Source organism: Octodon degus, unplaced genomic scaffold (assembly GCF_000260255.1).
Source record: "Octodon degus isolate 3935 unplaced genomic scaffold, OctDeg1.0 scaffold00008, whole genome shotgun sequence".
NCBI classification, from domain to species: Eukaryota; Metazoa; Chordata; class Mammalia; order Rodentia; family Octodontidae; genus Octodon; species Octodon degus.
Window position 1 is genome coordinate 12,453,265 of NW_004524584.1, and position 13,591 is coordinate 12,466,855.

A 13,591-nucleotide genomic window follows, 5' to 3' on the forward strand; every position below is an offset into this window, starting at 1 on the left:
TCTCCCCAACCACCCCACCTAAAATCGAAATCCCAGTCTTCCATTGCCCCTCCATCTTTCTTGGGGTGTTTGTGTACAATGGAAGCAGACTAATTAAAATAGCACTTTTTAATCAAAGGCTATTTTAACTCTATAATTAAATACTGTGTAAAAATTATTATTATTTTGTATTTGCCTTTTTTTTAAATTGTTTGCCTTTCTCCATTAGAACATAGGTTCTCTGAAGACAGAGAACTAAGAGTCTAAGATAGTGCCCGGCACAAAGTAGATGCTCCATAAAACTTGAATGTATGATTTTATAATCTATGATGTTATAACCTGTTCCACAGGTGGGAAAATAGGCTAGTGATAGCAATAATCAAAGCAGCTAACATATGTAGTATTTAGTCTGTGCCTGTCCCAAAGGCAAGCACTTCTCTCATTCCTCTTCATAGCAACTGCCAGAAGTACCTATTATTATCTCCTTGAGACAAATTCCAGGGATGATGTGACTCCTCTAGGGATCCCAAGCATGGCTAAAAGTAGCGGAACTCTGAAGAGGCTGCTGCTAAGCACTATGCCCTAGGACCCAAGAATAAAGAGGGTGCAAAACTGGAGGAATTGGGGCCTGGGAGATGGCTCAGTAGAATAAGCGCTTCCCTGGCAAGCGCAAGGGCCTGAGTTCAATCCCTAGTTCCACAAAAAAACCAAATAAACAAACTAGAGGAGTCTGTGGCCTCCTCCCCTGATCCCACCCCTCTCTGTCCCCCTTCTGACCTGGACGCAGAGGTTGGGGTGGCCTTTCAGCACAGGGAACTCAATGGCCTTCTGTGGAAAGCAGAGAGTGGTAAGGTTGGAAAGAGTCACCCTGGGTGCCCTCCCACTCCTGGCTCTGCACCACCCTCTGCCTGGCTTACATTCATAGTGACATTCCCCAGTGGCAGTGGTGGGATCAGTGGCTGACAGGGGACCCCGCCTGGTGACTGCCAACACAGTATCACCTCCGCAGGCAGGGAGCATGGGGCATCCAGCCACCAACTCCTTGGGGACAGTAGCTGCAGGCGGGCTGCTCTCCACAGGTTCCTATGTGCTCGAGGATCTGTGGCAAAAGACAAGGGTCATATGCAGCCAGCTGCTGCCCACCTGCACAACCCCCAGCCATGCTCATGTGATCTGCTCACCGTCCTTGAAGGGGCAGGTGCTGGTCCTGACTGAGTCAGTCTCCAGGGGCCACACCTGGAAAGAAAAGGCTGCTTTTTTTTTGAGCTGGGGATTGAACTCAGGCCCTTGCACTTGCCAGGGAAGCGCTTATTCCACTGAGCCATCTCCCCAGCCCCATACTCTTTTCTTTGGACACAGCCAGCCCCCCTCCAGGAGCAAGCCCGAGGCCAGGTGGGCACCGTGGACACTGCATCAGCTCACAGTGCACAAGCACTTTTCAGTCTTGTGGCTCTTTGCAAAGCCCTAGGGCCACAAAAAAGGATTCTTTCAGCAAACACAGTGCACAGCACATATCTTCAACAGACTTTTCATGAGCATTTGCTGTGCTATAGAAGTAAGGGAGACATGTTAGACAATGGGTGACTTCATCTGTACTTACCTTACGAGCATGAGCAGATCATATGTGCTGGGTGCTAAGGACCCATTCATTTATTCTTTTTTTTTTTTTGTTTTTGTTTTGTTTTTTTAGCGGTACCAGGGATCGAACTCAGGACCTTGTGCTTGCCAGGCAGGCACTTATGCCACTGAGCTATATTCCCGGTCCTTCCATTCATTTATTCTTTCAACATACTTTGTGTGTGTGTGTGTGTGTGTGTGTGTGTGTGTGTGTGTGTGTGTCTCATACTAGAGTTTGAACTCAGGACCATCACATGGGCTACATCAAAATGAAATGTTTTTAAATTTTTTTCCTGGGCTGGGGAGATAGCTCAGTAGAATAAGTGTTTCCCTGGCAAGCGCAAGGGCCTGAGTTCAATCCCCAGTTCAAAAAAAAAATTCCTTTAGTTTTTTTTGTGTTTTTTTTTTTTTTCCTTTTCTTTTTGCAACCAGAGATTGAACTCTGTACTTGCCAGGCAGGTGCTTGTGCCACAGAGCTATTCCTCTTTTAGTTTTTAAATTATGTAAGCTGAGCTCAAAGTTTTGATCCTCCCAGACTGCTGAAATACAGGTCTATACCACCACAACAAACTTTTTAAAAAAAATATATTTGGTCCAGGGTCTCACTATGCAGCTCTGAGTCTTGGTGATCCTGTCTTCAGCCTCCCCAGCACTGGGATTACAGGTGTGCACTGCCACACCCAGTCTCGGTGGCTGGCTCAGTACATCGGGGCAGAGCTGGCAGAGCATGTGGTGCCAGTGATCAATCCCCAAGTCCCTGCACTTGCCTAAGCATGTGCTTAGTCCACTGAGTATCTCGCTGGCCCAACAATAGACTTTTTAGAGCTGTAATCTAGCACTTGAGAAGCTGAGTCAGAAGGATCACAGGTGCAATCCTAGCCTGGGCAACTTAACCATTTAGTGAGACCCTATGTCAAAATAAAAAATAAACATTTAAAGAGCCTGCCTGGGATGAAGATACAGCTCAGTAGGAGGAGCCCTGGGTTTAATCTTCAGTGTAGAGGAGGAGAAAAGGAAGGGCAGGGAGAAAAAAGAATTAGATGTCTGAATATGAAAGGAACATGAGCAAGGATGGACAGAAGGAAAGAACAAGGGAGACATGCAAATGCAAGGGAGAGTAGGGGAAGACAGCTGAAGGGGATGCTTTGGAAAGAGGCAGCCTGGAGCTGGAAGGTGCTGGTTGATTGGAAAGGGGGTGAGGATGTTTCAGGGAGTGGGAATTGCCTATGCAAAACTGCCCGAGGCAGAGCAGTGGATGTGCCCTCATGGGCAGGTCCCTCAGGTAGAATATCATCCCCAAAGGGAACATCTTGGAGAGAAGAGAGTAGGAAAGGTTCAGATGGGGCCCAAAAGATCAGGGAAATGATGGGAAGGGATGTGGGGCCAGAGGTTATGGAAAAGAATAAAGGAGAGGTAACAGTGGCCCCGGTGGAGAGGAGGGAGAGAGACCGAGAGCCATTAATGTTAGAGGTCAGCGGCAGGTCCTGGTGACCAAGCAAGCTTGCAAAAGGAGAGGAAACAGCAGCACTTTTAAGCCTGGCTGGGGCACACTTCCTCACAGAAGCCCTGGGAGGCTGGGCCATCCTATTCCTAGTTTGCAGATAAGAAATAAGCTTGGAGACGTGGTGCAGCAAACGGCAAGAGCAAACATGATACCAGCCACTCCTGGCAGGCAAGAGTACAGAGGACTGGAGCACGGGGAGGCCAACCCTTGCCACCCTCCTGTCCTCTTCCCCTGGTTCCCAGCAGTACACTGCTCCTACCTGAATACAGAGGCAGGGAACTAGGTCTGTGTGGTTCAAGATAATGGTCTGTGGCCCAGTCTGTGGAACAAGCAAGAGAGGGGTGTTGAAGATAAGGGAGAGGAAGGAGGGGAGGCAGAGGAAATGGGCAGGTGGAGGCCCCCAGCAGGGTTCCCTTGTCCCAGGTATGCACCCTTCAAGGATCTGTTGATCCTAGAGCGCAGATCAGCCTAAAATACAAATGGACCTGGGGGCAAGAGGGAGCAGCCTCACCAGGTTTCTGTGCCACCAGGGTTTTAGGGCACCCTGGGCCTGACTCCAGTACAGTAAGAGGCCAAAATGCTGCTCCTCGGAGACGTTGAGCACCAGCCGAACATTGTCGCCATCTGCAGCCACACTGAGCCAGGGCAGGACTGGTGGGGGAAGCACAGAGAGCAGACAGCTTACCCATCACCTCTTCTATACACACAGCCTGGGCTGTGCTCACAGACTCCCCTCACACCTGTAGACTAGGGGCCCTTCAGGGCCGAAGCTATGTCCCCACCCAGACAAGACTGTCCTAGCCACTGGAGAGCCAGGTCCACAGAGCTCCAAGCATTCGGTTTGAGATCGCTCTTCTCCCTGGTCTCCTTTGCAGCTGGCAGTTAGTAAGACAAGTCACTCTGTTTCTCAGAACTCTCTTACCATGTCCTCCCAGTAAAAGCTTATGTCCTTACAACAGCTTGCAAGGCCTTACCCAACCTAGCACTACGCCCTTTCCATAACCTTCATCTCCGTGAACTCTTAATGACTCTTAGTAATCAGTGACTCTTACTAATTACCGCTCCACTAGGACCTGTCACATTCCCACCCCAGGACTTCCGTGGAGACTCTGCTCTCCGCGGGGACCCCTTCTCCCTCCTACTCACACAGCTTCTCTCTCAGGAGGAGGCTGCCCCGTGGCTGCAATGTGCAACCGTGCCATCCCTCTCCCTTAGTTTTTTCTCTGCATTGCTAATCACCATCCAATTTACTGTACATGTCACATCTCCGTGCACCTATCAGCCTAACCCTGACCTGACTCCCAGCTCCGTGAGGACAGTCTTGTCAGTTTTGTTTATCCATTCAGTTCAGTGCGTGGGCTATGATGCAGTGTAATTTCTCAGTACATATCTGTTGAATAAGTACAGCAGTGTTTACTGAGTGAAGGAAGAAATGAGATACATGTGTGTATCTGTGATTTAAAGCTCTGGGGCCGGTCAAATAACTCAGCAGATTAAAGTGCCTGCAAGCAGGCGCAGGGGCCAGAGGTTTGATCCCTGGGCCTGCAGTGCTGGCCCCACCCCCAGGGCACACTGAGATGGCAAGTGATTTTTTTTGAGGAACCGAGGATTGAACTCAGCCCCTTGCACTTGCCAGGGAAGCACTTATTCTAGTGATCCATCTCCCCAGCTCCTGAGATGGCAGTTGAGACGGGGCATGGTGGCACGCCTGTAATCCCAGCTCTTGGGAGGCTGTACACAGGCAGATCACTATGAGTCCAATCTAGTAGTGAGACCCTGAATACTCTGTAGACCCTTCCCTAAAATACAAAATAATAATAATAATAAAGCTCTGGTGCTGCCAGGTGTGCTGGCGCAAGCCTGTAATCCCAGCACTCGGGAGTCTGTGGCAGGAGGACTGCCACAAATTTGAGATGAGCCTGGGCTACACAGTGAGTTCAGAGGTAACCTAAGAGCCGGGGAGATGGCTCAGTGGAATAAGCGCTTCCCTGGCAAGCGCAAGGGCCTGAATTCAATCCCCGGTTCCGCCAAAAAGAAAAACAAAACAAAACAAAAAAACCCTCAAAAAACAAAACAAACAAACAAAAAAAAATCAGAGGTAACCTGAACTATACAGTGATATCTTGTCTCAAAAAACACCAAACATCAAAAACCAAACAAAAGAAAACTCTTAATAGTCCTTTTTTTCTTCCTTTCCCTCCTCCTTCTTCTCTACCCCTCTCCCTCCTCCTCTTCTTCCTCCTCCTCCTCCTCCTCCTCCTCCTCCTCCTCCTCCTCCTTCTCTTGTACAGGGCTATATTCCCAGCCTTTTTTATGTTGAGATAGGGTCTTGCTAAATTGTCCAGGTTGAACTCAAATTTTTATTCTTCTGCTGCAGGATACCAGTGCCAGGATCATAGGCTTGTACTAGCATGCTGGTCTCTGAGTGATATTTTAGTGGGTTGATAGAGGGCAGGCCAAACTTAACTTAGACCGAAAAGAAAATGGAACTGAAAGAAATTAATAGTTTTTAAGTAGTCAGTGTTTGTACTTTGGTATCAATGATACATGTATACATATGTATAAAACAACTTAACCAGATACAAAGTCAATATACTCATGCTTTTTGCATGCATGTTATACACATGGAATAAATAAAAAAACAAAAGTAGAATCCAGATAGTGCATAGGAGAAAAACCAAAACTTTGACTTTCTTAGCCTGTGTTTTAGATTTAACTTTATCTATCTATCTATCTATCTATCTATCTATCTATCTATCTATCTATTTTTAGGTTTAACTTTATTTTGATGGATAAAAAGGGCACCATAATGTTGAGGGTGATTTGACCTCTATGTCCTTGGTATAAATAAATACTTGTTATAAGTAGAGATTCACTTTTTTTTTTTTTTTTTTTAATTTTATTTGTGTGTATGTGCGTGGCCAGCTCAGCCCACCAGGGGGCAGGGCTGGCTGGCATGTGGTGCTGGGGGATGGAACCGAGGTCCCTGATGCTTTGCCAAGCTTGTTCCAAGTAGGTGCTTTAGACCACTGAGCCATCTCTCCAGCCCCGGAGATTCACTTTTTATTTCCAGTGCCAGCCATAGAATAGTGCCTCCCGGCACTTTATGTATTATGAATAAATGGACAAATGAAGGATGGATGGATGGATGGATGGACGTGCTCTGTGAGCTTCTGAGGTGTAGCTGCCCAGATCTGAGGCTAATTCTGTCCTAACCCTAACCCTAAATTAAGACCTGCCCTCCCTCCCCTCAGCCCACTGGCCCTAGCTCCTACCCCAGCAGCTCTGGATGCTGTCCCGGACTTCGAGCCCCCTGCAGTCTGGGGAGAGATCACAGAAATGCCTCCAGTGGGCCTGGGCACCAAAGAAAGAGGAGGAAACCAATGCATAAAGGTCCTTTTTCCCGAGTCCACCCACATCTATTCAGTCACAAAATACCTTGGGCTGGGGAAGCCAAGTCATCTGTCACCCAGGGAGAGGAGGCCCAAGGGACTAGCCTGGAACAGGGCAGCTCAGCCCCCGAGAAGTAGACAGGATAGAATTGGGTGAAAGTGGGAGGGAAGGGCAGAGGGACAGAGACTAGGGTCAACAGAAGCTCGGGGGCACTTACCAGGCAGCTGCTGTGTGAGGTTGAGTTCCTTCTGGTACCTAGGCTGAGTATAGGCCCAGATTCGAACCTCAGCCCCCAGAGCAGCCTCAAAGCAATCAAACACTAGAGAACCCTAAGGAGACAGAGGGTGGTAGAGTGAGCCTCAGCATTCGGCCAGCGCATGGGCTCCTCTGCAGAAACCACTCTGTTCATTCTCCCAACCCCCCATGACCATCTTCATACTGGGTGGCCTGTGATTACACCACTCAAGTCCCTCTCATGTCCCATGTCCACAGTGACCATCCTTTATAAGGGTATCTGTGTCCTTGCCCCAAGCCTGCAGTTTAAGGTGCCCTGGCCAAGACCAAGCTGATGAAACACCCCAACACAAATGCAGGAGCTCCTCCCTGCAGATCGGTCCCACCCCAGTGCCTCAGTGGTCCTGAGGACTGCCTTGTGAGAAGGCTGAGCTGTTCTTCCAGGGGATAGCTGGCTAGCTTGGTATACAGCAGGGTCTGGAGGGGACATCAAAGGTCCTGTGTTACCCAGCCCCAGGGAAGCCAGAACTTCTTAGTGCATAGGCCTCCCGGCACCCAGGTCTACACCATGGTGTGGGGGATTTGTCTTTTTTTTGGTATGTATTTAGTACAGGGTCTACAGGGTCTCACTACACAGACTGGACTTGTAGAGATCCTTCTGTTTTCAGCCTCCCAATCACTGGGATTACAGGTGTGTGCCACCATGCCATCTCAGTTGCCATCTCAGCGTGCCCCAGGGTTGGGGCTGGCATAGCACACCGGGGATCGAACCCTGGTCCCTTCATCTGCCTAAGCAGGTGCTTGAATCCGCTGAGCTATCTGGCTGGGCCGGATTTGTCTTTTTAGTCTGACAACCTCACTGTCCCCCCAAGCCTCAGTTTCACTATCTGGAAAAGGAGGGTAATAATAATGCATAGTCCATGGAGGGGGGTCATTTCCTGGATAACAAAAGAAAGAAGAAACTAAATTTATTGAGGCCCTTCAGTGATGGGCATTTCACTGAGTGTTTTACAGACAGGAGTAGTAAAGCAATGTCTACTGAGTGAAGAAGGAAAGGGCATTTCACTGATGTTTTACAGACAGGAGTAGTAAAGCAATGTCTACTGAGTGAAGAAGGACAGCTTACCCATCAAAAGAAACAAAAAGAAAAAGATTTGTTTCTTTTGTGCCACTGGGGATTCAACCCAGGGGTGCGCTACCACTGAGCTAAAATATGCTATGGTAGACGTACTGTACCACCAGCATAGAGAACTTCTCCCATAAAAACAGTGGCAGCTACCAGAGCTCTAGAAGGCTGGAAGGGACCATAAAAATGTGCCTAGCCTCTTCCCTCTGGCATCTGTCAGGGAGATTGAGGTTGACTTTTTTTTTTTTTTTTCCAAGTGGTCAAAAAAATTTAACAGGGGGCCAGGGAGATGGCTCAAGTGGGCCGGGGAGATGGCTCAGTACAATAAGCGCTTGCCTGGCAAGTGTAAGGGCCTGAGTTCAATCCTCGGTTCCGCAGAAACCCTCCAAACAACAACAACAGCAAAAAAAAACCCCAGATATTTCATAAAGGTAGTAAGCACGTGGAAAGGTGCTTTGACTCCATCATAAAGAATGTACAACTCAGAATCAAGATTTGGGCTGGTGGGGCTGGTGAGATGGCTCAGTGGTCTAAAGCACCTACTTAGAACAAGCTTAGCAAATGACAGGGACCTTGGTTCAATCCCCCAGCATCACATGCCAGCCAGCCCCATCCCCTGGTGGGCTGAGCTGGCCACACACACACACACACACACACACACACACACACACAAATAAAATTAAAAAAAAAAAAAAGATTTGGACTGGGGTTTGACTCAGAGGTACAGCACTTACCCGGTAGGCAAAGAGTGACCTCATCCATCCCTAGCCCCACAACAAACAAACAAACAAACAAACCCACAGAGCAATGTACCACTCTATACAGCGTGGAATGGCTAAACTTTAAGATTATAATACCAAGTGTTAATCAGGATGGGAAGCAACTAAAACTGCTCTGCTATAGGGAGCATAAAATAGTTGAAACTGTTTGATGGTTTCTCACAAAGTCAAACACATGTAGGAGAACTAATTCAAAGTCCCATTTTACAGATAGAAAAACAAAGGTGTTGCACCCTGCTGTGATTAGAACCAGAAGTTAAAGAGCAAATGCATGTGAAGTGACAGAGATGTAGACCTCATGTCTAGAAGGTGCTTAGTGTTGATTTCACATACCACAGCCTGACCGGGCAGCACCTGGGCAGCAGGCACTTGCACCTCCAGCAGGACGCAGCGAGTAGTGGAGTAAGTATGGAAGGTGAGCACAACTTGGGCCTGGAGAGAGGCTGAAAGCAACAGGCAGGGGTTAGAGCCAGTGGCCATGGGCCAGCTGTGTGCACAGCAATAGGGCTGTGGTACTCTCACCATTTCTAGGCACCTTGAGCTCTGGCTCAGCTGCTCCTTCTGACTTCTCATTAGGCTCTTCCCAGTGCCCTGAAAGAACCAGGGAGCAAGACCCAGGTCAGGCCCTGCTGTGGGCTGGGTTAGAGCTTGGCTTCCTTCCAGAAAGCCCAGCACTGGGAAGCAGGGGCCAGGCCTGCAGACACCACTGGCCTGCAGGTCCTCTGGCTACTGCCCTCAGATGAGGGTGCCCAGTACGGCCTACCTGACGCCCCAGTGCTCTTGCCTGCCCTGATGCACTGCCACACGCCCGTGTACAGTCACAGGATGATTCACTCACCATGTGCAGCCAAGCGGATGGTCACGCGCACACAGAGATCACAGCTGGTCTCCTGGTGGCACCGCAGCACCAGCTCTGTCTGCATGTATGTGGGCACCAGCACAGGGCCTGGGGCAGACTCAATGCTCCCTGGGAGGCAGAGCACGTCGTTGCCGACTGTGGATGGATGAAGGGTGGAGGGAGCTGAAGCTGTCTGCAGCCTAGTGTGGTTACACCTGATACCCTAGACAGCCAAGGAGCCTGTTTCTGGACTGCTGAGGTGGGCAGGGTGGGCCTGGGGTGAGAACGGCTCCTCATCCTTCAACAACCCAGAAGTTCTCTTTTCTATGAAAGCGGCAATACCTACCCCCAAGCTGGCAGGAGAGGCCCTGGAAGGAGAAAAGGATAGTCAGTCCGTGCCCCCAAATTTAAACATCTTCCTCTGCCCAAGACCTGCCTCTCTTTTCCATGCTTTTCCACCCTCCTCTCCAAGCAGACAGATCCGCCCCCACCCTTCCTCTGCTTTATCTTTACTCTGTGCTCTACACCAGACAGACCAGCTGGGGCAGTTCTGGTGGTGATGGGAGTGCAGAAATGAGACCAAGGTTCTGATGGGCCTCACTCAGAAGCTTGAGCCCTCCCCAGGACCCCTGCCAAGCCCCAAACTCACTGGAGAGCAGCGGGCAGCATCTCGGGGCCCCACAGTCCTCTCCAGAGAGATGACCACAGGGTTTCGGCCCAGCGCCAGAGACAGCAGGAACCAGGACACAGGCATCTTCCAGGAGCCAGGCAGCACCCAGGCCTGAGGCCCTTTCTTCCCCCCCCCCCCCCGGGTGGGGGGGCTCCCACCTGCCCTCACTCAGCCCTGGTCCTATGGGCAGAAGGGGCTAGAATTTCTTCCAGCCTTCAGGGCCCAGTGCCGGTGCGGAAGAGCTGGACCACTCCCACTGGTGGAGCTGACTCCCGGTCCAGTTCCAGCCAAGTGCTTTCGGTTTGGTTCCCAGCAGGCAGCGGCTGTTCCCGCCCCGCCCTTTTCCTCCCTCCAATACCAGGCTTGGGAGCCGGTAGCCCGGGACTGGAGTGGTGTCTTTTCTCTGCTGCTGACACCTGGCTGGGAGGAGCCCCAGGGAGGGCAGTGCAGCTTCCTAGCTGAGGAAGAGAGCTGTTACACCAGAATCCCTAAGAAGGACTCCCACTGAGGGGACCCCAGGGCCTGGCCAGTCCCGGGACATTTCCACTTCCCAAGGGACCCTCACACATGGGCCCAGCTGGTTTACTCGCAGTGGATACACACTTTTCCTGACCTCATTGACAGGGTCAAATGGCGCCAGAAAATAAACTTTTCACCACAGCCTGACCTAAACTCAGTGGGGGGGGGGGGGGCAGGACCCAGAGCCAGGCAGACTGAGGTTCCTTACGATGTTGCCACAGCTGGGTGAATGACAAGGGACACCCGCCTAGCCAGGCCTGTTTTTTTTTGTTCTCTCTCTCTCTCTCTCTCTCTCTCTCTCTCTCTCTCTCTCTCTCTCTCTCTCTCTCGGAATAGCAAGATTGCCTCTCCTCTTTTGCCTTTCCCAGGCAGTCTGTGGGAGAGTAAGGACATGGGGCAGGTGCACAAGGGAGGATGTGGGCTCACAGGCCAACATAAATGGCGCCCTGCAGCCTGCACAGACCCGTACCAGTGCTGTGTGGGGGCCACACTAGAGAAACACACCTTACTCCTCCTTTTATCATCATGGTTGCCTTTATTATCTTTCTAAATTAAATCTGTCTTTTGCCCCCAGCCCCCTTTGTCCGGGGCCAAAGCTTCTTCCTAGTGAGTCCTTCCTCTTTCTCCAGTGTGCGCAGGGTTTGGGTCTGGAAAGACAGAACACTGGCCCCCAAGGCGGTTTTGCCCCCAGGGGCTGCCGTGCCAACTCTGCCCGGCCTCTCCACCGGGACTGCTGTCCTTCAGGAGCTCTGGGGAGAGGACGTGGGGAGACAGCTCTCTCAGGTCAGAACAGAGATCCGGGAGGCAGCAGGCCTGAGGATGCTGTACACCAGGGCCTGGCGGGCCTTTTGGGCCGGGAAGCCAGGGGAAGGCTTTTCAGCCAGTGTTCTCAGGACTCCGGTTAGACGGCTCACGCTGCAGCTCCAGCCAGCGCCTTTATGGTGGTGGCCAGAGGCCTGCGGGAACAGGACGGGGCTCTGCGGGGCCTCAACGGGCGAGCTGGGCCTCGAGCTCCAGTCGCTGGGCCTCGAGCTCCAGTTGGCGGCACAGCTCCAGGCGGCTCCGCAGGTGCCCGGCCCCGGGGAGGCCCCCGCAGGTAGCCAGCGGGCAAGGTCGCGCGCCCAGCGCCCCCAGCAGGTGCGGCCAGTCTCGCAGCAGGCGGTAGCGCGGCAGGGCGCGCAGGGATCGGGGGATGTCACCCTTGGCACAGAGGCGGCTAAAGTAAATCAGCAGCAGCAGAGGGCGCGGGGCCGCGCAGAGCAAGGCTCGCAGAGGCGTGGTGCGGGGGTCCGACTCACTGGTCAGGCTGCGGCCCACAGGGCTCCACAGCAGCAGCACGATGCCGCGTTCCCGGGCCACGCGCGCCCGCGCAGCCCAGAGCCAGGGAAGCGGGCCCACCTGCGCCACGCGCGTGCCCTCCCACAGGTCCACGATCACGTCGCGCCCGCCGCCCAGCGCGGCCCGCAGCAGCTCGGCCAGCGCTCCCACCAGGCGCCGCTGCGCCTCCGAGTCTGCGGCGTGCAGGAGCAGCACTGGCTGCGCGCCGCCGAGGCCTGAGGATGGAGCCGGGCCTGAGGATGGAGCGCCGGCTGAGCAGGGCGGAGGGAGAAGGGGCAACCCAGCCATCTTCTCTCCACCTCCCTGTCCCTATCGCCACTGAGGGAATAGTACCAAAGCAGCCTGTGATTGTTCAGTGCTTGGGGCTCATTAAAGGTGCCAGGGGTCGGGGAGATGGTTCAGTAGAACAAGTGCTTCCCTGGCAAGCTTAAGAGTAGGAGTTCAATCCCCGGTTCCGCAAAATAAATAAATAAATAAATAAATAAATAAATAAATAAATAAATTTAAAGGTGCCAGGGGTCCAGGCTGGGCAAGCGAGGCACAAACTACGGGCGACATCCTTGGCACTACGTCACCATTCCTGCTCACTAGGGGCTGAGGCCCACCCCCTCGGAGGGTGGAGACCGGACAGCCTCAGGGGAGAGAGGGAGGACCCCTGGAGGAGTGGGCGGGTCTGAGTCCTTGGCTACTCTCAGGAGGGCTTACCTGACAGCAGCCGCCGCCGCCGACAGGTGAGGACCAGAACAACGCCCAGGAAGATAGAGAGGCCCAGCAGCACGAGGGTCAAGAGCCCTAGGCGTCTGTGAGAGACTGAAATAAGCAGCATGGAGCTGAGCCTTGCTCTTCAGTGGCCGACCTTGCCTCCTCCCTGGCCCAGGAACTCACCACTGGGACACAGGAGGCGCTTCCTGGCAAACTGGACGTCGGTTCTCCACACCTGAAGGGACAGAGCCCTACCCGGTGAGCATAACACCCCCTCAAAGGAGGTGAGGATGGGCTCCCCACTGGCTAGGGAATTTCTCTAGCTCAGGCTGTGTCTGGTCCAGTTCCAGGCCTGGCACAGAACAGGTCAAGGGTGGGACATGCAAGTGTGATGGAGCTGGACACAGTACATAAACTGACAAAAGTTGGCCCAGACTCCATGCCCAGAGGACCTGGAGAGAACAGGACAACTGAAACAGTCAGTACCACTGGCCTCCAGACCACTGCCTCCATGCCCCTGAGCACAGAGCACCAGGTTTTCTGATTTATCAGGACAAGCCAACGCCCCACACATACAAAAAGAAACAAAAACCAGAAACTTAAAAAAAAAAACAGAAAAAAAATTGGACAAGGTGCACACCTATAATTCTAGCATCCAGGAAGCTGAGACAATAGGATCACACTAGCTCAAGGCCAGACTTGTCTCAAAAAAAAAAAAAGTTTGATCCTCGCCTGAGCAATTTAACAACTCAGCAAGACCCTGTCTCAGAATGTAAAAAAATAAAAAAAAAAAAAATGGCTGAGGATGTAGCTTAGGAAAAAGGCTCTGGGTTCAATCTCTTTTTTATTTATTTATTTATGTATGTATGTGTGTGTGTGTGTGTGTGTGTGT

General features: G+C 51.8%; 2 protein-coding genes across 9 annotated transcripts in view; both read right to left on the bottom strand.

The window, feature by feature from the left end:
- The window catches only part of Il17rc (interleukin 17 receptor C), a 14,402-nt gene extending 3,894 nt beyond the window's left edge, over nt 1-10,508 (bottom strand). The window contains exons 1-12 of one of the 3 annotated variants that reach the window (XM_023705389.1): nt 10,120-10,508; nt 9,817-9,838; nt 9,471-9,626; nt 9,155-9,223; nt 8,966-9,075; nt 6,711-6,822; nt 6,376-6,420; nt 3,612-3,751; nt 3,360-3,419; nt 1,161-1,215; nt 897-1,078; nt 757-807 (exon numbers count right to left, since the gene is read on the bottom strand). In XM_023705389.1, the coding sequence (XP_023561157.1) occupies nt 757-807; nt 897-1,078; nt 1,161-1,215; nt 3,360-3,419; nt 3,612-3,751; nt 6,376-6,420; nt 6,711-6,822; nt 8,966-9,075; nt 9,155-9,223; nt 9,471-9,626; nt 9,817-9,838; nt 10,120-10,224 (1,107 nt within the window). In that variant the 5' untranslated portion in view covers nt 10,225-10,508. The remainder of the gene's footprint in view (nt 1-756; nt 808-896; nt 1,079-1,160; nt 1,216-3,359; nt 3,420-3,611; nt 3,752-6,375; nt 6,421-6,710; nt 6,823-8,965; nt 9,076-9,154; nt 9,224-9,470; nt 9,627-9,816; nt 9,839-10,119) is intronic. The other 2 variants (XM_004625230.2, XM_023705396.1) reach the window with 2 other exon arrangements.
- Nucleotides 10,509-11,193: 685 nt separating this feature from the next.
- Il17re (interleukin 17 receptor E) overlaps nt 11,194-13,591 on the bottom strand; it is a 13,246-nt gene continuing 10,848 nt past the window's right edge. For 5 of the 6 annotated variants that reach the window (XM_023705911.1, XM_023705918.1, XM_023705922.1 and 2 more), the window contains 3 exons: nt 12,883-12,934; nt 12,703-12,807; nt 11,194-12,230 (listed from right to left, as the gene is read on the bottom strand). In XM_023705911.1, the coding sequence (XP_023561679.1) occupies nt 11,647-12,230; nt 12,703-12,807; nt 12,883-12,934 (741 nt within the window). In that variant the 3' untranslated portion in view covers nt 11,194-11,646. Of the gene's footprint in view, nt 12,231-12,702; nt 12,808-12,882; nt 12,951-13,591 lie in introns of all 6 variants that reach the window. The other variant, XM_023705937.1, reaches the window with a different exon arrangement.